At 41.5% G+C, this 24,338-nt stretch overlaps 1 protein-coding gene across 4 annotated transcripts in view; it reads left to right on the top strand.

The window, feature by feature from the left end:
• MAMLD1 (mastermind like domain containing 1) overlaps window positions 1–24,338 on the top strand; it is a 109,367-nt gene that overhangs the window by 37,982 nt on the left and 47,047 nt on the right. For 3 of the 4 annotated variants that reach the window (XM_059680392.1, XM_059680391.1, XM_059680394.1), the window contains exon 2: window positions 14,840–14,999. The exons of the other annotated variant lie outside the window; for it this stretch is intronic. In XM_059680392.1, coding sequence (XP_059536375.1) covers window positions 14,904–14,999 — 96 coding nt within the window. In that variant the 5' untranslated portion in view covers window positions 14,840–14,903. The remainder of the gene's footprint in view (window positions 1–14,839; window positions 15,000–24,338) is intronic. 4 annotated transcript variants of the gene reach the window in all.

Here is a 24,338-nt window from a genome sequence, read left to right as displayed (position 1 = left end):
CTTACCAGATTTGCCCCCTGACAGTGTGCCAGAGGGTGGGAATTTTCTGTAGCATAGAAGTAGGATCCAAAGAGATGTTGACGAGCTTGAAATTGACATGATAAATATAATATGGGCAAATGAAAGATCTTACATTTTGGTCCTGAACCCCATCTGCCCACATGTAGGATGGGGGAACCATGGCTTTCAAAAACTAGGGACTTCTAGTCACCATGATCTCAATATGATTCAGCAGTGAACTGGGCTTGCCAGAAATATTACAATGTTCTACCCTGGTCAGGGGCTCAGTTGTTTGGAGCATCATCCCGTACACCAAAAGGTTGTAGGTTCGATCCAGGTCAGGGCGCATATGGGAGGCAACTAATCCATGTTTCTCTCTCACATTGATCTCTCTCTCTTTTCCACTTCCTCTCTAAAAAAATGAATAAAAACTTATCCTCGGGTGCCAGCAATGGCCTGTTTGGTGTGCAGGTGAAGGAGCTGCTGTGTCCATCCTGAAGCCTGGTGCTCAGTTGATATCAAGTGTTACAGATAAGCAAAGGTGGTCAGGCTAGTGTAAGACAGTGTGATGAGAAAGCTCAAAATAACATGCATGTAGCCAGTGACCTCCCCAAACTGGAACTTGAAACAAGGGTTCCTGATTCCAACTTCAGAGGTTTTTAGTGAATACCTGTGCAAAATGTTGTAAGCAGCGTACTGAATAACAATCCTTGGATTTGTTTTATTCTTATACTTCTCAGTATATTGACAGATGCTTTGAGAGTTGGAAGATATTTTTATGAAAAACAGAGATCCTTTCTGTGTGGGCTACCTCCTCCAACTTCCAATGCCCAGGAGAAACTCAGCAGAGATACTTTCTCATATAGAGCAATTTCTTTAATGAATATGAAATGAATTTCCTAAACCACCAAAGGCCTCTTAACCATTTTGAAAGGTAACAATTATTAAAACAATACCTTTGGATACACAAAAGTTATATAGCTTACAAAACTTTACTGTACCTGAACTTCAATGCAATACAAAATGAAAACATTGTCTCTTTTCTTATACCTTTTCTACAACTCTCTCATACTTGCTTTGTGTAAGCAAAAAGAGGAAGGGTGAATCAATATGGCACAGGCTGCTTGATTGAATAAATAAATGGATAGCTGGTTGGATGAGTGAACTGCAAAGTCTTGGCAAAGTGTTTATTTTGAAGTGTTTCTGTGTTCCTAATCAACTCAGTACACAGTTGAGGAATGATAACGGATGACACTCCATTGATGAGCCTGGAGCTCTGGGGGTCTGTGATGTGTTGTAGTAATATGCCTGTCAAACTAGCTCTTTGTATCATTAAACCCCAGAAATATACATTTGTATTTGATCCCCAAATGCAGTTAAATATTTATCCCTGAAGAAATTAGAGCAATAAAGACTATTGAAGTTGTGGAGGTGGTACTGATTTGGATTTTGAAGAAATCAGTCCAGAAGAAATAAATACAGTGGATAAAGTTAAGCTCAGGTGAACAGAGCTGGCTGGACCCCATGATCAGGATGAAATAAGCCTGAAGCAGGACTACACATGTAGCCCCCACAGTTTTAAGATCCAGCCAATGGCATATTTGTGTGTGTGTGTGTGTGTGTGTGTGTGTGTTTTCTGATTCAGAGGAGACAGATTCGATCGATACAATATGTCTTATTTGCTCCAGTATTAACATTTTGGCTTATGGGATGGAGTAGTAGTAGCCATGGTCAGATGACTTAATCTAAGATCTACTTGGGATTCAGCAGGTTTTCTTTGCTTGTGGTGGATCACAGCAATGGAGCTTTGTGCCTGATAAATAGGCAAATTCGGCAAATGGCTTGCAATAGAAACTGACTATAGTTTGAACTGTGGAAATCCATTCTTGCTATCAAGCAGAGTAGCCTACCAACACTATTCATGTCACTTTTCCTTTTCAGCTGTTTTAGAAGCCTGAGCTGGCTGTCTGTACAACATTGGTCTTGCCTATTTAGCATGTCATGCAGAGGAATGGTTGCCTATTAAATTGCATTCATCTTTAATGCCTGCTTGTTTGCACTTTGTTGACTGTGTTCTCAAAGGGAAGTGTCTGGGAACCATTTCTGAAATGCACAGCAATTTTTTCCAGTGTTTTTGGAAACCAGAGACATTGTTGCCAACTTGCAATACATATCTTTAAAGTTATATTGTTTTCTTCAAAGCTGATGGTAGTAGCCTTGACTGTTTTCTTTCATTTGTAAAATAATATCTAAAGTATTTGCAAAACATTTCCAAGAATGGGGAGATTTTAATTCGTCATAATAAGTACTGAAAGCATTTTACTCCCATCAAATGAGATTCTGCACGAAGTCTCTAAGTGCAACACTAAGGTTTTTTCCTATTATTTGAAATCCATCTAAAGAGTGAAATGCATTAAGGAAGACAACCAGAACATGAACTCTTCACAAATCTTTTCTTAGCTAATAATAGTCTTCATTAAAACAACAACAACAACAACAACAACAATAACAACAACAAACCCTGGCTGTTCTCTTCTTTTACTGTGCTGCTCCTTTGACCACTTGCTAAGTATCCTTCCCTTCCCCAACCCACCTTCTTAGGTAGTTTTCTCATTGGACCCACCACAAGTATAGTTGGAGATGCAAGGCTGGGCTGTGGATGCAGGTCTATGGGACACTTTCTTGCAATGGCCAGTGACAACTGCCCACATTTCTTTCCTAACCGCAGCCTTAGTTTCTTCCACTTTCTTTTTTAGAGCACTGTGGGCTCTGAGGCTGAGGAAGAATTCTTGAGTGCTGCCCTAATTAATGTTCCAGGGCTCTGATTCCCCACATTACCTTGTTTAGAATCTGGGGGATCATGAGTCTTTCATTTAATGTGGAAATAGGGCACCCCAAACTCCACCTAACCCCACTAGGAATCTGGAGTCAGTCTAGGATCTCTTTAGCAGCCACTGAAAGGAAGTCTGTTTGTCTACTCTTGCTGGCAAGTCATAATAGTGGATGACCATAGAGTAAAGTCGAGGCAGAGGTGATGCCAGCTGGCAAGCTACATAGGGTCCTCTAGGCCAAACTCTTTAATATATTGAAAGAAAGTGAAACCCAGAGAGGTGAAGTGACTGACTTCTCAGCCTTGGCAGGGAAAGGCTGCAACCTCAATGTTGTTGCACTTCTTTAAAGAAAGTCAGGGTCACCAGACAACCTGAGAAGCCATCTCGGGGATTTATTAGGCTCCTTCTGCCAGACCTTTATAGAGTGTGGATCTAAAGGAATATTAGATTGAGTGTCTGTCTTCAGTCTAGCCCTCTGCAATCGCACCCCAATTTGGGATTCAGTGAACCTGACTTTTAGTATCAGCTTTCCCTGGCCATCATTCCTTGTGATTTTGGACAAGTCTCTGCCTTGATTTCCTTATCTGTACAAAAAGGAGGTTACCTTATACTCTCTAGTTTTCCTTCCCAATATTAACATTCCAGGATTCTAACCAAGCTTTATTAAGAAGTACAGGGAGGACAAAAAAGGACGGCTACCATTCAGCTCAGTTTTGGGCTCCATTTCCTACACTGCAAACAGGGATGGCCCTCCCCCTGCACTTCTGTCCCAGGTGCTCTCAGGTTCAAATTCTCATCTAACTCTCACAAAGTACAAGTGAGGCAAAAAGAGCAAAGGGGATCAACTCCATTTTGCAGGTGAGGCACCCAAGACTCAGAGAGGTCAAGTGATTTGTTTAAGATGGAAGTGGAACCAAGGTTTCCCAGGCTCCCAGGTTCCGCCCAGTTTCTCCTAAACCACCTGCTAAAAGTGCTTTGCAAACCTTACTTGCTTTCTTCAGCCTGCTGTTATGGTTGGCATCTGGGCCCAAGTGGCACATGTTTACAAGCTATTTCTATACTCTGAAGCTATTAACTGCTGAAATCACTACAAAACCAAATCATTTCCAGTGTTTTCCTCCTCCCTAGCCCAGCATTTCATTATTCTTGTATGATAAGTATAGAAACAGCATTGTTTTTAAAATCATTTCAAGGAGGGAGGGGAACCTTGCTTGGGTGTGTGACTTCAGGTCCAAAGCTGAGAGGTGGGCAGGTACCAGAAGGAGGATATAAACTTAATTTCCTCCAAAATCTGAAAAGATTTGGCTTCATCCATTCTCTAAAAGAAACATCTTTCTAAAACCCCAAATCAGATTAAGGAGTATTAACAATTTGGGCTTTATTAAAAAAATCTTAATTAGTATATAATTCACATATCATACAATTTATTATTTGAAAGTGTACAATTAATTGTGTTTAGTTATTCACAGAGATATGGATCCATCACCACAATTAATCCCAGAACATTTTCATCACCCTCAAAAGAAACCCTGTATCCATTAGTAGTCACTTCACATTCTCTCCCTCCCCCAGCCCTAGGCAACCACAAATCTACTTTCTGTTTCTATGGACTTGTCTATTCTGGACATTTCTTATAAATAGAACTTGCAATATGTGACCTTTTTGGCCTGGCATTTTTCACTTAGCTTAATGATTTCAGGGGTCATCCATGTTGTAGCATGGCAACACTTCAGTCTTTTTTATGGCTGAATAATATTCCATTGTATGGATAAGACCACATTTGTTTATCCATTCACCAGATTCACCAGTTGATGAACATTTAGGTTGTTTCCATATCCTAGTACTAGTATTAGAAATGGTGTTGCTATGAACATTCATGTATAAATTTCTGTTTAGACAAGTGCTCAAATTTGTATATCTCCAATAGTGGAATTGCTGGATCATACAAGAACCATCAAATTGTTTTCCAGAGTGCCTGTACCATTTTACAATCCCACTAGCAATACGGTATATGAGGGTTCCAATTTCTCCACATTACTTTGGGCTTTTTAAAGTCAACTTTTAAAAAACTAAAAGTGGTGTTTTAGGATATTGATATATTTATTAGCACAGGCTATAATTATATGCCTTGCAGCTTTTGCATACTGCCAAAACAGTCCTTTCAAATGCACAGAAATATTGAACAATGCACTATGCATTCCTAAGGACAGATGGTCTCCAATACACCACATCATCAAGGCACTAGGCTGAGGGACTCTTTCAGAGGTTTCTAGTTCTGCCCTCTACCCAAGCTTGACACTACTCTGCAGTTCCACTCAGTAGATTGTTCCTGATCCCCTACTGTGTGCCCTGAACACTGTGGAGCTGCAGACACACATAAGGTGTGCTTCCCTCCCTCACAGAGCTCACAGTCTAGAGGGGGAGCCACAGGCTAGACAAGCGCTTCCTGCCAAAGGTGATGGGAACACAAAGGGAGTTATTCAAAGGTACTTTGTAGGAATGTTGGAGAGAGCCAGTGAAATGCTCTATGTAAATTGCCAAACCAGATGCATGGCTTAGAGTGGGCAACCAATGGCAGCTGTTGCATTTCTCTATAGAACTTTGCATTTTACACATGAGGAAACTGAGTTTCTAAGGTTAAGCAGTTTTCCCAGAGCCCCATAACTCATAACTGAGAAGATTGCCTTCCTGCTTCAGGACTGTCTTGGGACTCCAAAGCTCTGATACATAGAAGCCAAGCCTTCTTAAACCTTGACCTTCCTGTTTCAGCCTGGGCTCTTACCTCCCTCTCTCAGGTCTGGCTCCTGCTGGACCAGGGCATTCTACTAGATTCATGCCCAATTTAACACCAAGATTGTAAGTGGCAGATAGTAATTAGTAACAGTTAACCAGTCCCTATTAGAGCAGGGAGATCTGTGATTAGAGCCCAAAGTGGCCATGACTGAAGGCATAGAGTTGATGGGTCTATTCCTTATGCAGTGTTCTCTGCCTATCAGCAGCCCACACTGCCTCCCACAGTGTAGGCTAGAAGTCTGAAATTAGCAGTAGCCTTAGCCTCCTGGTCTATGTGCAGCCAGCCATCATTCTGTAGATTGTCTTTTCACTTTTAGATAATGTCCTTTGATGCACAGTTTTAATTCTAATGAAGTCCAATTTATCTATTTTTATTGCTTATGCTTTTGATGTCATATCTAAGAATCCATTGCCAAAATCAATATGATGAAAATTTTACTTTGTTTTCTTCTACGCATTGTATAGTTTTAGCTCTTATGTTCAGGTTTTTTACCCATTTTTGTATATGGTATGTAGTAATGGGTCCAACTTTGTTCTTTTGCTTGTGACTATACATTTGTCCCATCACTATTTGTTAAACAAATTATTATTTCATTTACTGAATAGTCTTGATACCCTTTTTGAATGTCAATTGGCCACAGACTTGTGGGTTTATTTCTGGATTCTCAAGTCCATTGGCTTATATGTCTGTCCTTATGCCAAGACTACATTGTTTTTATTTCTGTAGCTTTATACTGTTTTTACATTGGAAAGTATGAATCTTCCAGCTTGTTATTCCTTTTCAAAATTTTTAATGTGATCATATGATCGTTATTCTTTTGCCTGTTAGTATGGTAGATAATGTGGGGTGACTTTTGAATACTGAACCAACCTTGCATCCCTATAATAAACCCAACTTGATCATAGTGTATAACATGTCTCATAAATTCCTAAAACTTTGTTAAGTATTTTTGTGTCTACTAGTATATGCATAAAAAATATTAGGCTGTAATTTTCTTATTTTGTACAGTCTTTGTCTTTGCTGACAGTAACACAGTGAGTTGGGAAGTGTTCCTCTTCTATTTTCTAAAACGATTATGTAGGATTGGTGATAATTCTTCTTTAAACAATTGGTATAATTCTCTAATGAAATCATCATTCCTTGGAGTTTTTGTTTTCTGGAGATTTTTTTAAATTATTAATGTAATTGCTTTAATAATTGTAAGTAAGGCTTGCAAGGTTATTTCATAATGGGGGAATTTTGGTGGTTTGAGCTTTTATTTACATATTTATTTTTTAATATATTTTAAAATATTTATTAAAATATTGTTGAGAGTATTACAGATGTCCCCACTTTCTTTTTCCCATTGGCCTCCTCCACCCAGTTTCTTTCTTTGTCTTTAACCTTTGGCATTATAATTATGATGTGTCTTAGTGTGAGCCTGTTTGGGCTACTCTTGTTTGGGATTCTCTGCACTTACTGGACTTGTAAGTCTAATTCTTTCACCAGGTAGAGGAAGTTTCCTGTCATTGTGTCTTCAAATAGGTTTTCAATTTCTCGCTCCCTCTCTTCTCCTTCCAGCACTCCCATGATGCCAATGTTGGTATGCTTGAAGTTTTACTAGAGACTCCTTACATATCTTCATATTTTTGGATTCTTTTTTTCTTTTTGCTCTTTGATTGGGTGTTTTTTGCTTCCTCATATTCCAAATCACTGATTTGATTCTCCGCCTTCTCTACTGTGGATTTCCTATAAATTATTCTTCATTTCAATTAGTGTATCTTTCATTTCTGACTGGTCCTTTTTCATGTCTTTGACATTCTCACTTATTTCCTTGAAATTTTCACTAAGATCCTTGAAATTATATGTCCCTTGAGGCTCTCATTAAATTAAGATCCTTGAGCATCCTTGTAACCATTATTTTGAATTCTGTATATAATAGTTTGCTTCCATTTCATTTAGTTCTCTTTCAGGAAATTTTTTCTGTTCTTTCTTTTGTGCCATGTTTCTTTGTCTCTGCATTTTGGCTGCTTCCCTGTTTGTTTCTGTATTAGGTAAAGCTGCTGTGTATCCTGGAATTGGTAGAGGGCCTTGTTTAGTAGATGTCCTGTGGAGTCCAGTGGCTCAGCCTCCCCAGTCACCTGACGTGGTCACTCTAGGTAGACTCCTGTATGGGTTGTGTGCACTGTCCTGTTGTAGTTGAGCCTTCATTGCTGTTGGAATCATGGGGAAGAATTGACCCCCAGGACAATTGGCTGTGAGGACCAGCTGCAACTACAGTGGAAGAGCTGCTGTGCAGGAGGTACCCCTATACAACAGGACATACTTCAGTGGGGCTTTGGTGCTTGCTAAGTCTGCTCCTTGAGTGTGTTGCTCTTGGATGTGGTAGAGTTGTAAACTGGTGTGGTCTGAAGCTGTCCACCTGGTGCACTGGCTCTGTAGCCTCCCAGGAGGTGCAAAGTCAGCCACTTTCTGTGCCCTGCCTAGGGCCACCAGGCATGAGCTAAAGAACAATCTGCAGATAGCTGCTACTTGTGTTGGGCTTGGAGGTGCCCAGTAAACACCAAACTGTGAACCTTTGCAAGCTTCTGCTAGTGCCAGGCCTGGGGCCACTTATTGAGAGTTATGGGGCATGATGAGTCCAGCTGCTACTTGTTTGAGAGATTTAAGGAAAATCTGAAGCCTGAGACAGGACAGGTCATTTATATAGAAAAGCTACTGCAAACAGTTCGTGTGGGGCTGCAAATTGGGTGGGGTGGGATCTTAGGGAATCACCAGGGCAGGGTGAACAGTGTGGGCCATGTTGATGGAGACTCAGATATGGCACCTGACAGTCATCTCTGGAGCAGGGTGGGGGTTGGTGGGAGTGTCTCAGCAGAGGAATAATGACCTCTGCCAGCACTTTTGTCTGGGAGAAAGCTGACAATTTATGTTCCTGGATCATTTTAAGCTGCTGCCCCAGCACTGGAGCTCAGAGGGAGTGAGTTCAAGTAAGTCCATGCGTGGGTCCTTTAAGAGGAACTGCCTGGGTCTCTGGCCATCTCTGTGTCACTCAGCCACAATCCCTGCTGATTTTTATAGCCCAAAGTTACAGAGGCTTATCTTCTTGACATTGGAACCCTGTGCTGATGTTTCTGGTGTGGGGCTGGGAACCCTTGTCCTCCTGGAAGGCCTCCTCAGCCAAAATAACCCTCCTGATTTTAAACCGCCACACATGGGTGTCGGACCAGCCTGTTCCGCATATCCTCCCCTCCTACCAGTCTCAATGTGGTTTCTTCTTTAATTTCTCTAGTTGTAGGGCTTCCATTCAGCCAGACTTCAGTCGGTTCTGAAAAATGGTTGTTCTGTATTTTAGTTGTAATTTTGATGTGGTTGTGGGAGAATGCGAGTAACATGTTTACCTATGCCGCCATCTTGGTCCCTGATCTGGTAGTTCAAGCTTTTAGAATAATTGTTCCGTTTCATCGAATTTATAAATGTGTGTGTGTGTAGAGATGTTTGTAGTATTCCCTTATTATGTTTTACATGTCTACAGGGTCATTAGTAATATCGCCCTTTTCATTCAAATATTGATAATTTGTACCATCCTTTTTTTTATCTTTGTTAGTTTTGCTAAAGGTTTTTTTTTTTATTGCTTAAAGTATTACAAAGGGTATTACATATGTATCCATTTTATCCCCCCGCCCTAAGTTTTGCTAAAGGTTTTTCAGTGTGTGCTTTTTGTTTGTTTGTTTTTGTTAGAGAATTCTTTTTTCCAATTGGGTTTCACTATTTTTTTCTGTGTTCAATATCATTTTAATGAAAATATATGATTTTTAAAATATTTTCTTCTGTTTTCTTTGGTTTTATTTAGATGTTCTTTTTTTTTTCTCCCTGGAAGCTTCTCTGATTGATTTTAGACCTTTCCTCATTTCTATTGTAAGCATTTAGTGCTATAAATTTTTCTCTCAGCATAGCTTTACATGTATCCCACAAGTTTTGATATATTGTATTTTTATTTAGTTTAATATATTTTTGGGTTTTTTTTCTAACTTTTTTAAACTATAGTTAGAAAACATGTTTGGGGTGAAGTATACCTTTATTTTGACCAATCTCTAATTAAAATTACCATTTCCTTTTATTATGAATGTAAATAACAAACCATAGTAGTTTTATCAGTATGTGACTTTGTCACCAAAAGAAATTACAGCTATTTTTCATATCACATTACAGTTACTCCATATACCTTAAAATATCATTTATCTGAGATGATATATTTGATTTCATACAAGCATTATTAGAGCTAAAGGAAGATATAAACAAGTGGAAGCATATAACATGTTCATAGATTAACATCATTAAAATGTCCATACTACCCAAAGTAATCTACAGATTCAATCCAATTCCTATTAAAATACCAATAGCATATTTCACAGATTTAGAACAAATATTCCAAAAGTGTATATGAAACCATAAAAGAACCTGAATAGACTCAGTAACCTTGAGAAAGAAGAATAAAGTTGGAGGGCTCACAATACCAGATATCAAACCATGCTACAAAGCCATTGTAATTAAAAAAGCCTTGTATTGGCACAAGAACAGGCAAATAGATCAGTGGAACAGAACAGAGCCCAGAAATCAACCCACTCCTTTATGGTCAATTAATATTTACAAAGGAGACAAGAGCATTCAGTAGAGTAAATACAGTCTCTTCAATAAATGGTGTTGGGAAAATTGGACACGTACATGGAAAAAAAAATGAAACTAGACCACCAACTTACACCATACACAAGAATAAACTCAAAATAGATAAAAGTCTTAAATAAAGTCACAAAAACCATAAAAATCCTAGAAGAAAACACAGCCAGTAAGATTTCAGACATCTCATGCAGCAGTATTTTTGCTGATACATCTTCTAGGGCAGTGATTGGCAAGCTCACTAGTCAACAGAGCCAAATATCAACAGCACAACAACTGAACTTTCTTTTGAGAGCCAAATTTTTTAAACTTAAACCATATTGGTAGGTACATTGTTATTAACTCAATTAGGGTACTCCTAAGGCTTAGGAAGAGCCACACTCAAGGGGCCAAAGAGCCGCATGTGGCTCTCGAGCCGCAGTTTGCTGACCATGGTTCTAGGGCAAGGGAAACAAACAAACAAAAAATAAACAAATGGGACTTCATCAAACACACAAACTTCTGCATAGCAAAAGAAGCCATCAACAAAATGAATAAGGAACCCACTGTATGGGAGAACATATTCGCCAATGATACATTTGATAAGGGGTTCATTTCAAAAATATATAAAGAACTTATACAACTCAATACCAGGAAGACAAACAATTAAAATATTGGGCAAATGACCTGAATAGATACTTCTCCAAAGAGGACATATGGATGGCCAATAGACATATGAAAAAATGCTCAACATCACTAATCATCTGAGAGATGCAAATTAAAATTGTAATGAGGTATCACCTCACAGCTGCCAGAATTGCTACCACCAATAAATCAACAGACAACAAGAACTGGTGAGGATGTGGCAAAAATGGAGCCCTAGTACACTGTTGGTGGGAATGCAAACTTGTACAGGCACTATGGAAAACAGTATGGAAACACACAATATTATGTTAGTTTCAGGTGCACATCATAGTGAGTAGTCATTTACATGTCTTATGAAGTGATCACTACAAGAAGTCTAGTTCATTGTATTATTTAAAATTGTCTTGAGATCTCTTTAATTCATGAATTTTTTAAAAGTGTTGACTTTTCAATTGTTTGGAGATTTTCCTGTTGTCTTTCTGATATTCTTTTCTAATTTGATTCCATTATAGTCAGAGAAAACACCATATACTATTTCAACTCTTTAAAAATGTTGTGGATTGTTTATAGTCTTGAATAAATCTATCTCGGCTTATATTCCTTGGGTACTTGAAAACAATGTAGTTTTTACTGTTTCTTTTTGGTGTAAATTGGTCTATAAAAGTCAATTAGATCCAATTAGATGATGGCATTGTTGAGTTTTTCTATATTTGCTAATTTTCTGTCTAATTGTTCTATTGATTGTTGAGAGAGGATATTAATGTCTCCACCAAAAATGTGAATTTTTATATTTTCTCATTTCAATTTTTCTCTTTTTTCATATATCATGTGGCTCTTTTGTTGGTGCATTCACATTTAGGATTACTGTACCTTCTGGTGTATTGATCTTTTTTATCATTATGTAATGCCCCTCTCTGTCCCTGGTAATTTTCTTTGCTCTGAGGTTTATCTGCTATTTTAATTTACATTTTCATGATGTATCTTTTTCCCATCCTTTTATTTTCAAACTGCCCATATCATTATAGTCGAGGTGAGCAACTTATAAAGAGCATATAATTGAGTCATCTTCTCCTATCCACTCTGCCAAACTCTGTGTTTTAAATTGGTTTTAATAGATGATTTTCACTTAGTGTACATATTCATGTTAGTGCTTAACTCTGCCATTTATTTTTATTTTCTCTGTTTTTGGTTTCTCTATTTTCTTTTTCCTGACTTCCTATGGGTTACATGAACATTTCTTAGAATTGCATTTGAGGATTCATGTATAGTATTTTTGCATTAATGTTTTAGTACACCATTTTTAGTCGTTGCTATAGGTATTACATCTATACATAACTTTATGACAGTCTACTGGTGTTAACATGTTACCAGTTCCAGTGATGAATAGAAATCTTTCCTATCTTTCTACCCTTCACCCTCCTCTTTTTATAATGTAACTTGAGGCCCGGTGTACGAATTCATGCACAGGTGGGGTCTCTCAGCCTGGCCAGAGATCAGGGCCAATCAGGGCTGGCCAGCTGGGGGGAGGGGCTGTAGGAGGCTGGCTGCAGGGAGGGACTGGGGGACATTGACTGGCTGTGGGAGGCTGTGGGATCACAGTGACCACCAGGGGGCAACTCCTGCATTGAACATCTTCCCCCTGGTGGTCAGTGTGCATCATAGCAACTGGTTGACTGGTCATTCTGGTTGTTCGGTCCTAATGCTTGCTTAGGCTTTTATATATATAGATTGTGTTACATATATTTTTCCACATACATTTAGAACCACAACATGAAATGTTATTGTTGGTACTTCAAGCATCAAATATAATTTAGAAAACTTTAGAGGAGGGAAAAAAAGTCTATATTTACTCATATTTTTTCTTTTTCCATTGTTTTTTCCTCCTTGGTGATGTCCAAAATTCTTTCTTTAATCATTTCCTTTTTGTTCAGAGAACTTCATTTAGCCATTCTCTTAGGAGAGGCCTGTTGTTACCAAATCCTCTTATTTTTTATTCATTTGATAATGTATTGATTCCCCTTCCGTACCTGAAGCCTATTTTCATTTGGTATAGGATTCTGGGTTGACAGTTCTGTTATATCAGCACTTATTTAGATCTTCCGTTTTAGCTGATAATGCTCCAGCAGGGAGGGGAGCACCATCTCATTTCTGCCATGTGGGTATAGAAGTCTGTGTTTCCAACTTAGTCTTCATTGACACCAGGTAGGTTTGGGCTCCTCATTACTGCTGAGCAGTGGTGACAGTTCCAGTTCTCCACTAAGCTTCCACTGATGCCAACATGGCTGGAATGGGTAGGACTGTCTCATTACTGTTACCCATATGATTTCCACTGACATTGTTAGGGATGAGATGTGGACTCATTACCTGACTCTCTGATACCAACTACTCTGATACCAACGTAGTAAGGACAGGGAGAGATGAGTCATTACTGCTAGATGGGGGTGCAGTCTAGGCCTCCCTTGACTTTTGCTGATGGGATCTGGGGGCCATACTTTTTTCTGTGGTGGTTAGCTGAATTAGAGCTGCTCTTATATAAAAGTTGTCTGTCTTGGCATGCTGCCCCTTTCCTGGTACTTTGTCTAAAGAGAACAGGATTTTGTCTCTTTTTGTCTGCACCCACTGGCATTTTGGGTTGTGGGCTTCTTCAAGTCCATGTCTGGGATCTTTGAGGTAAAAAGAAAACCCAGGGAGCTCACCACTATGTCATTCCTCAGGTCCCAAGTTTCCTATCCAGTTTACCTTTATATCACCACCTTCCAGTGTCTTAAGTTTGTTTTATTTATAACTAGAGGTCTGGTGCACAAAATTCATACACACATAGGGTTCCTAGGCTGGCTGGCGACCAGGGCCAATCAGGGCCTTCCAGCTGCTGCCTGGGGCCTTCTTTTGTTCCACGATGCCCCCTGGTGGTCAGGGCACATCATAGCAAGTGTTTGGGCTCCTGGTCTCCCAGTCGAACTCCTGAGGGGACAATTTGCATATTAGGCTTTTATATATATATATATAGATGTCTAGAGGTTTTAGCTGTACTCAGTGGGAAAATGGGAAAAGAACATCTCTATTTTTTCAAAGTCAGAAGTCTAGACATTGAAATTTTAGAGCTTTATTCTATACTACAAAGGAGATTAATGGGAAGGAGCATTTTTCTCATATATGAATCCTCAGTAGAGCTCTTATTTCATTTCTCCATCATGAAAAACAAGTGAAACAAAACAAAATGTAAAAAAACAAAAAACAGCTTTACCTGAGTTTGTACATGTCTGTTCATCTGTTATGGATGGTATACATTGGGGTAGCATGATCACAGCCTGCTCAGATAGTTTTTTTTTTATATATAAACCAGTGCACTGGGGTTTCATGAGCCCCTTCTAACAGCCATTACTTCCTTCCACTGACTGTCAGGATTTGAACTGTTAACACACTTAGCTGAGTGTTAACATGGGCAGGAGTAGGAACTGCTACTTCTATGGGCTATATGGCTTGCTCTAGTAGAGCTAAGCGGGCCAGCTGTAAACCATCACCTGGTCTTAACCAACAGGGTTTCCATATAAGAAAGCTGTGTCAAGAACAGAAGAGCCATTCCAAAGACCTCACCACATACCATGCAAAAGTAAAGCCAGACCTAGGACCTACATCTCCTGCTATTAAGCCCAGTATTATTTTAGTTAAATCAGGCTGCTTCTCCACCCATCCCTCAGCTCTCCAGTGAACTTTGCTCTGCCCCATGGCCATCCCAACCAGCTGTCTCATAGAAGTGCCCCTCATCTGTGGGAGAAGGAGGGGCTCAATGAGATTGGTGGGGTGGGGAGAGAAACAGGAAAAAGAATGTGGCTGACTTTACCCAAACCTGTCCCTTAGAGTGAAAGACTGTGATTCACGGGGTCATTGGTCTCATCTCCATATCTGAAAGACAGTGTACTTTTTGTCTCCTAAGCCCTGTGTCTAGGTCGCTTGGGAAAGCACCTTGGAGAGTCAAGAATAAAATTGCAGGTCAAACAATGGATGACTGGAAAACTCGGCTTGTAATCAAGAGCATGCTTCCCCAAATCACCATGGTGGGAAATCGTCAGGAGCCCAGAAAGCTCCAGGAATCGGTCAGACAATGGGCTATTGGGGGGGGGGCGGGGGGTATTGAATGCTTCTAATCTTAAACTTGAATGTAAGATGTATTATTGAAATTCTGTGTACAAAGTTATGGCAGGGAACCAACTTAAAATGTTAAGAACTGGAATCTGACATAGAAGAGATCTAGGAGATGAGCTGACCCTACCCCTTGTGAGTTTCTGGAAAAACAGGACATACAGTCCAAGGCTCCATTCTGGACTCCCAGTCCAGTGATTTCTGCACTGAACCCCTTGAAATGGAAAGAGAGGAAGGGTGAAAGGGAAGAAATGCTTACTTTTTCTCTTCATAGAAATCAAGAGTGTGGGAATGACAGGCACTAGATGTATTGCATTAGCTTCCTAATACCACTGAGAACAGGAAGCAAGTAAGTAGGGTATAGAAAGATATTTCCATTAAACTCTTTGGCCTTTATATCCTTTTAAAAACTCATTTGACAAATTTCTACTTTCCTTGCTTGGAATCCATACATCATCCATGTATTGGAAAATCAGGGTTAGGGTTTCCAGCAGTAGGTCTAGGATCCAGAATGACAGAAGGGGCCATGAAAGCCATTGGTTAGTTGAATTTGATAATAAAAGCCTGCATCATCGCCAAACTACCAAGATTGGCTCAGTTAGTAGGAGTTGCAGCAAACACAATGGTTGTTATCTCAGTGTATTAGGTCTACAGACCTAATCTATGAAATTAATAGAGCAGAGAGGAAATGGCTCTTATAGAGCCGTGGGTCTGCTTCCTTCCTGTTCAGAGAACTAGGAGCTTAGAGTTCTGAGATGTCATTTCGCATAACTAGAGGGCCTGGCTTCTCCAATCCCAAGGGCAATCCACTTTCAGTAAATTGGCTTTCTATTTAGTCTAGGATTCTCATATGTGCACAGGGGTGAGAGAAGATTGTTGAAGTTTTGCTCCTCTTTTTTTCCTCATTGTCTTCCACAAACAAGGTATTGAGAATGTGGTACCAAGTTGAGTATATGGACATTTACAAAACTGTTTGCTAGAGTTCCAGAGATGGTAGACAGAGGAGATGGCAAAGATGGAGCAATTAATTGGCCAGTGGTCTGTCCTCCAAATTGCCAGCCCTTCTGCCAGGGATTTTCTAGAAGGCAATCTCTAACCTCCATCCCAATTTACTGTTTTGTTATTTATCTTTTATAAGCAACAAACTCTTGGTAATGCATCCAGAGCTCATGATTTCGGCATGACTTTCAGTTTCTCCTTTGTGTCACATTTGTTTCCACTCCTTGGAGGAAAGGTGGATAAATTGTAGTTTCAGGAGTCCTCTTCTCCTTCTCCTCAGGGACCCCACCAATACTCTTTTAAAAAGTATGACTAGTAAGTAACTTCTTTGGTTTTGATCAGTTTAGACCTCCATGTCAGAAGGGTTTTACTTAGATGGGTCTTTGGAGTGGCCATCTGTGCCCTCACTCCAAACACGTTACCATTGCTCATGCCATTTCCGGGCTTGACTTTTCTTTGTATATAACCTTTAGAGCCCTTTGTAAGCCTTGCCCAAAATTCACCGTGTTGCTTTAGAGTCACATGTTGTACTTGATCGAAATCAGCCCTTCTCCCTCTTCTTGTGACATATCTTATTTTCTGCCCTTGGCTCTGAGTGACCTGTTTCTTATAGTCCAAGCTGTTAGAAAACCCAGGATTTGCCCCAGTTGAGGGGATTCAAAAATATGTCTCACACTACAAAAGCCACTCTTCTCAAATGAGTCCTCTTCACAATAAAAAACAAAAACAAAAAATCAACAATTGTCTTCTTGGAAGGTGCATATGGTCTCTGACAGGATGGCAGTGAGGGTGCCCATTCTATTGGCTTGGCCTGAGAGATATACAAGGAGTCTGGCCAAGTCAGGCACCGCTGTACCCTCAGCTGGCAACCAAGGCAGCTCTTGGTTTGAACGCAGTTGAATGTTCGTGGCTGGTCAATCCCTGCAACCTCTGGAAAATACCTGGTGCTAACATGGAGCTCTGCTACATGTGCTGAGGAAATCAGCAGCCCAGGTGTTTGCTGACTGAGGGACATAAATGGGTGGATTAAAAAGCAGAGGGGCCTGTCAGTTCACCATGAAACCGCTGCCCAAACAAGTTATTGCAGGGCCCAGAATGATCAGCAGCAAGAGGTCCTTTGCAGGAGCTTGTCTTGCACTTCCAGGGTGACCTGAACTGGATATCAGCTGTTTCTGTTTCTTGCTCTCCCTCTGATGCTCCCTAATGTCCAGGGACAACACCCTGCTCCCCAGATCCAGGGAACTGTGTGTATGTAGAAGCACATCCCTTACACCACTCTCCCCCATCCTATAATCATACTCAATATGAAAATCTGATTTAGACACTTAGTTTACCTGGTTTTCTTGTCCTTTCCAAAAACCAAACTAACAACAACAAAAACAACCTTGTTTCAAATCTAGGTCTGTAAATAAAATTCTCAGTCCGAAAGGACAATTCATGTAAACAGCCCTGGGATTTCCATGTGAATAACTGACAGACCACTTACAGGAAAACATCCATCTGATGTGATGATTGTTCTTGGCCTAAGACCAGGGCTCAGAACACCTGGATTCTAGTCTTGCTTCTGCCCCTAACTTACCTATGGGGCTTTGCCCATCATTTGTCCTTGATAAAGGTCAAGTGAACTAGGAATAAGGATAGCCACCTTTAGCCCTAACTGGATTGGCTCAGTGGATAGACCGTCGGCCTGAAGGGTCCCAGGTTCAATTCTAGTCAAGGGCATGTACCTTGGTTGCGGGCACATCCCCAGTGGGAGGTGTGCAGAAGGCAGCTGATCGATGTTTCTGACTCTCTGTCCCTCTCCCTTCCTCTCTGTAAAAAACCAATAAAATGTATTTTAAAAAAAGAATAGCCACCTTTAATTGAGCATTGACTAGGTGTCAGGAACTTGCTAAGCATTTGGGGGGTATTATCTCCTGTAATTCTTAGAATAACCCTGAGATGAAGAGGATATCTCTAGGAACTAAGGCTCAGAGAGATTAAACAACTTGGCTAAAGTCACTGAACATTTGGGCATCCACCCAAGGTTAATAAGGCATCCAGTCTCTAGTTAGTATGTGCAGTTTTAAAAGGAGGCAGAAGGAGAATGTTTGGTCTTTCCCTTTGAATTTAAGATATCCATTCCTTCCTAGATCAGTGGGTTGATTACTAGTAGGAGAATCTCTAAATTATTAGTGCTTCTGATGGGAGTGCTCCAGAGCTTGCATGGAATTGGAACTCAGTATACACATCACACATCATCTCTCTTTCAGTTGATACCTCACTGCAAGTGCAAATCTTTCCCAGCTCTGAGCAGCCACCTATTCTGTTCACAAGGCAGTGCCAGACAAAATGGGGTAGCTGAGGGCATTAGACATACAGTTGGAGAAGGAAGGACATACTGCTTATTGCTCATTTTCTGTGTCTCATCATTTAATGACAATAAATGGTTCACTCTGTAGGTTACAGTGAATTGGCATAGTGGGTATTCCCTCTGAGCTTCCCAACTATTCTCCGTCTTGATGGATGAGGACACTCAAGTCTGAGAAATCCAGTGACCTGCCGAAAGATGCCCATCAAACAGGTGGAGAGCTATATCAAGTGTCCCCATTTGGGTTGTCCCTAGTGCAGCCTGCTTTCCACCCACAGTATGACCAAAACTAACTCCTCACCCCTTCTTACCTCTAATAAGGCTGAAGAAGGAGGAGAGGGGAGGCCTGAGTATAACAAGGAATGTGGAGAGATAGATGGCTACAAAAATACTGGCCTTGTTTTAACTGGCCCTCTTCTTTAGACTGATGAACTTAGTAATAACATAAGAGGTCTGTTCATGTCCTTCCGCAGTGTGTGGTTGGGTTTAGGTTCTGTATCCAATGTCCTTGGGGCCACATACTTTTCATTTTAAACAGAGCATAAGAGTCAGTAAGGAGACCTTGAATCTGATCCCAAGGATGTAACCAGTGCTTTGTGATACCTTCAGCAAGTCCCTTCCTTGTAGAGGCCCCATTTCCAGGGTCTCTCCTATGTGTCCAGCCCTGGGCTAGATTCTGGATGACAGCAGTTCACAGTCAATGAGCAAACAATTTCTAGGCTGACTCCATTGGGAACAACTCGGTCCTGTTCTGTAATTCTACTTGTCCTACTCTGCAATGGTGAGGAGAAGATGGTTGATGACTCTCATGTGAGGTACTTTGTACAAATTAGCTCAGCTACTCCTGTGACAGGGATTAATATTTCCACTTCGCTACTGAGGAGACTGAAGCTCCGAGACAATAGGGACTTTTCTAGTATTACACAGTCAGTAGGCGGGAAATTCAGACCACAAACCCAGACAACTTGACTCCAAAGCTCTTCCCCCTCTGCTGCTTCCCATTCCCATTTTAGGAGCTCAGATAGTTTTAAGCCTTCTGTAGGCTGGCATGCCACTTGGGGGTGAAATGGAGTCCCAGATTATCTGGAGATTTTATTACAGTGCAGACATCCAACAAACAGAGCAAGAGTGGAAGCATCTTTATTTCATCCTGGTGGCTCCCTGGAACGTTCTGGCTACCACCATCCACTACTCAGCCTGAAAACAGCAAGCCAGGCAGATTAAATACCCCACAAGGAGGTCAGAACAGTCAGCTAGGTCCTGGGCTGAGTTATCTAAACAGCCTTCTTGGAGCCCAGAGAAGGCCAGTGTCCCCTGCTCCATAGAGGCTGTAGGCATGTTGCAGTTGTGGCTCCACCTCCAGGCACCAGGTGATCCAGAGACAGGTTATGGGAGAAGCTGTTGTTCCTGACACAGATCTTGCATGAATCTCTGTGTTTCAGTCTCTGCACCAGTAAAATAGGATTAATAATCTGCCCTCTGTCCACAGCAGGGTTTCTGGATGATGATGAACAAGATATGGATATGAATGCTGTATAAACAAGGCATAACTTCTGTTAGCACTTTTTTTTTAATGATGAGAGGTTGGCACTGGCTCAGAAGGGCGATGGGAAATGTTTGTCTTTGTTACTCAGGTAGAAACACACATGACTCCTGAGGATATCTTAGTCTCATCAACAGCCCCACTGCACTGAGGAGAGCTGGATTTATGGTGTAGCTCTGAGCATTCTAGGTCAAGGCTTGCAGTGCATATGTGCCTTTCTATTTTGGGGCTCCTCCCCATGGAGCAGGCAGCTGTTCGCTCCCTTTGCTCCCTCCTCCTCCTCCTCCTCCTGCAGTAAGGGCCCTTTCCTGCTCTAGACACCCAACCAGGGAAGGCCACCTGTCAGAGGTCTTGCATTCAGACCTCTGCCACAGCTGAGCACTGCTCGGCTTGCACCACACCACTGGGCTCTGCACCTGGGTCCTACCTGAGTAGCCCAGTCCACCAAACCATTGACCTGGAAATCGCAATCTGTTTGAAGGAGAGGATGTTGAGAGGGGGAGTTCTGTTTGGCAGCTGGCTTCTGCTGGCATCTGGGATCTTGGCATTACCAATTCTGGAATTCCAGGAGCCTATTCTGGCCTTGTCTGCATTTCTGCCTGGCTCCTGCCCCCAGCTTCCTTGACATTAGGCCCAAGGTGACAGGTGTCCGGAGCTTAAACTCCCTAGGGGAGGAAAGTAGATACTGTTGGACCTTAGGTCAGGGCTGCAGAAGAACTTCGCTGAGCTGAGGCTCAGACACCATCTTTCTCTAGCATGTGTGCAAACCGGAAGCCATCCCTGGGATGTGGGTCTGGGACTCTCCAAACTCTGGGCTGACCTGTGACAGCTGAGGCCTCTTGCTTTTGCTGAAAATCCCCAACTGGAGAGCTCAATGTGACTCTGCTTGCAGACAGATATTTAGTTTGTAAGCTGCCCATGGAGTGCCAAGTTCCAGAACTCAGGGTAAGGGAAAGCATGTGTTTCTCAGGTCTGGGTTACAGATTTTTATTTCTACAGTCGACATAGAATAATTTTTCCAAGGCCTCCCTCCTCCCCTTTTGCCTCCTTTCCTTCTCCTCCCCTTCCTTCCTGCCTTTCCTTTCTCCTTCTCATTTCCTGCCTCCCCTCTCACCAGATCTCCAACCCCCAAAGTACCAAAGTTAGAAAGGCAGGCAGGAACCACAGGCTGCTGGACATATCTGCTGGGAACCCAGGCCAAGGATCAGGTATACCTGCCACTGCCACTACCTCCCACCCCCCCAGCTTCTCTAAACAAACTTGCCTTTGTGTGCTTCCCTCCAGTGCTGTGGGGCTTGGACACTCTCCTGACTCCTCATCCAGAGCTGCTTCTCTATTCGGTTGCTTCCCAAGGCTGTCAGGTCGCATAGCCACTCCCATGACCCTGAGATCTCCTGCTCTTACGTCCTTCTTTCCATGGCTCGGTACCTGGCACATAATAAATCCTCAATAAGCAGTGGCTGCTGTTTCTCTTGGCCAGAAATCATCCCAGCCACTCTTTTGTTGACCCAAGAGGTCAAGAACACACAAAGGAGAAGGGGCGTGTCCAGGGTCATTGGGCCAGTTAGTGAATTCATTACAGTTTCGGAAAAGTGGTTGTCTCTTGGCCTTGTGCTGGAAATGGGAAAAGAACAAGATAATTTGCAGGAAACCTTTTGCTCCAATGGCTGATTCAAATCTGCAGATGCCAGCGGAGCCCTGTCATGAGGCTAGGCACTCTGGAGGTACAGAGATGATGAAGAAACAGTCCTAGCCTTAAGAGATCTGCATTGTGCAGACAGGAAGAGCAAAGCATAACATGGCAGCCTTGAGGGTGGCCAGAGTACGGAACAGGCTGAAAATAGAAGGAGTAGAAGCTGAGGCTATATTATCATAGAGACCCATGAAGGCCTAAGGAAGGTGTGTATACTTTAATTTGCTGGATGACATGAGCATTGCTCAAGAGTATAGAAAGGCTGGATGAGCAAGGCAGAGATGGGCATTGTGGAGAAGGTGTTTTCTCCTTTCACTGGAACCTGATGAGCACCCACCATCAGATGCTCAATAATAACAACTGTCATTAGTGAAGGTGAAACATGACACTTAGGAGTACCACATACCTAGTCCAGCTCAGAATTGGTCATCTAACTTGTATAATGGTCTAAATCTTGAAGCTTTACAGTTCCAAAAATGTTGCTTACCACTCTCTTGTGACAGTAGGCCTATGTGGCCCTCTGAAGTGCGAGTAGGGCAATTTGGAAATAACTATTTCCCTGGGGAAAGATGCTCAGGTCATACTTTAGGTTAAGGCTGGAAAACTCTGCCCCAATGAGCTAAGTCTGGCCCACAGCCTGTTTTTGTAAATAAAGTTTTATTAGCACACAGTCACACTAACTTGTTAACATATTGTGTACTACAGTTATATCAGAGGCCACATGGCCTGCAAAGCCTAAGATATTTACTATTTGGGCCTTTACAGAAAAAATTTGACCTCCCCTGATCTAGGTCACTGGGCTTTGGTTCATTTTTTTCCAAGGACATAGCTTTCCCTAATAAATGGGTACTCCCCTCTGTGCTGCTTGAGTGAAAATCACAGATCTTCACACCTCCCCAAGTATTCTGTTTCCTCTCCTCTGTCAAAGCTGGTCCAACCTCCACTCTAGATACTGTCCTTTTTCCAGACACCTGCCTCTGTAACTGGTCCATATCCTTTTTGCAACATCCATTTCTCCCTCTCCCATCAGCATCCAAAAAGACATTTTACAGTCAATCATTCCTCTGCTTAATCAACCAATGGCTTCCCACTGCCAACAATTTACAATCCACCCCCTTCCCTATGGCCAGCAAAGCCCTCTTCGAGCTCACAGCTGCTTGCTGGGCTTACTGTGCACCAAGCCCACTGGCCACTTGCCCTTCCTTGGAACACACAAGAGCTCTCCCCAGGACCTTCTCACTTCTGCCCACTTGCCTGGAACGTTATGCTCCCACCCTATGTCCTGGACTACATTAGATGTCCACTTAAATGTGCCTTCTTCAGAACAGCCTGCTGGCCACTCTGTCACATCACTGTTTCTTCATTCCTCTGAAGAATACTGCTCACACTCTGTTCTTGTTCTTGTTGTTGACTTACTTTTTGTCCCACTAGAGTTCCAGCTCTTCTTAGTCTGGTTCACCACTTGCTTTTCTAGTGTATGCTCATTATGGGGGGATTTCTATTCTGGGCCTCCTAGAAAGTCCTGTTTTGTACAATTAGAAGCTTTCATCTCTGTAGTAGACAGAAGTCCAGTGCCATTCTCTCTAGTTGCCTCTAGTTGTAGAATAAGCTTTAGGAACTGAAGTTGTCTAGTATTAGGGCTGTGCCTGTGTGACACTGTCAGAAAATCTGAACATTTTCTCGCCTCTTTTCCTTTTTCAAGTCAGGCCTTTGGAGTTTAGAACAATGAACTTGGCCGATATAAAATACCTCCAGGAAGCCAGCCTCCAAACACCAACACCCAACATCTGCTTTCTGAATATATGGCTTCAAAGAGCTAAGTGTACAGTAGCTAACTGCTGCCCATCTTTTTTTTTTAAGCCACATGACAGCTAAGGAACTTAGAAGTGCCTTGCCCTTTCCTGTAGTTAAGTCTGACATAAAATTACTTTATTGGCAACATTTTAACAAATAAAAATCTCCCATGTTTCTACAAGTAATTCAGCTTTAATTTTCCAGGTAAGAAAAAGATAATTATGATTAACTGCAAGGAGACAGTTTTGAGGTTTCTGTTAATAACACATTCAAAGTGAGTCTTCTTCCTCTGACCCAGTCACTGGAGCTTCTTACAGAGGTAATGAAAGACATATCCTGTAGGAACACTCCCTCATCATCAGCACCTCTTCCACCACAATCTCCACCACCTATCTCCATCACTACCACACCTACCCTCACCTCCATTACTATCACCTTTATCTATACCAGCACCACACACACACACACACACACACACACACACACACACACACACACACACACGTAGGGGGTATTTTTCAGGTTATGTGACTCATTCCATGATGCAATCGCAGAAAGAAAGAAATATTTTTAGACAGTCATTATTTTCAATATGTAACCTACTCCTGTTGCTGTGTGCTTTGGGGATGTGGAACATCAGCATATGTGTGTGGCCAAAATTAAATTAGGATTCATTACAAGAAAGGACAATATCACTAAGTGCACACATTTCAAAAAAGATAAGTTTGGCTAAGAGATCTTTTACTTTGTAAAATAATTTACTGAAGATTTCCTTTCAGTGGCAAATTCTTGTTGGATTTTATTATGATTTGGTTTACAAAAGTTAGCCTTGCACACAGCTATTCAGGAGTGCAGCCAATGAGTAAAGGCAGATCTGCTTTGAATGGCAAATGCTGCTGAATAAACCATGTTAA

Source organism: Myotis daubentonii, chromosome X (assembly GCF_963259705.1).
Source record: "Myotis daubentonii chromosome X, mMyoDau2.1, whole genome shotgun sequence".
NCBI classification, from domain to species: Eukaryota; Metazoa; Chordata; class Mammalia; order Chiroptera; family Vespertilionidae; genus Myotis; species Myotis daubentonii.
Note: the sequence above shows the minus strand (reverse complement) of the source record. Positions and strands in the feature narration are given on the sequence as shown.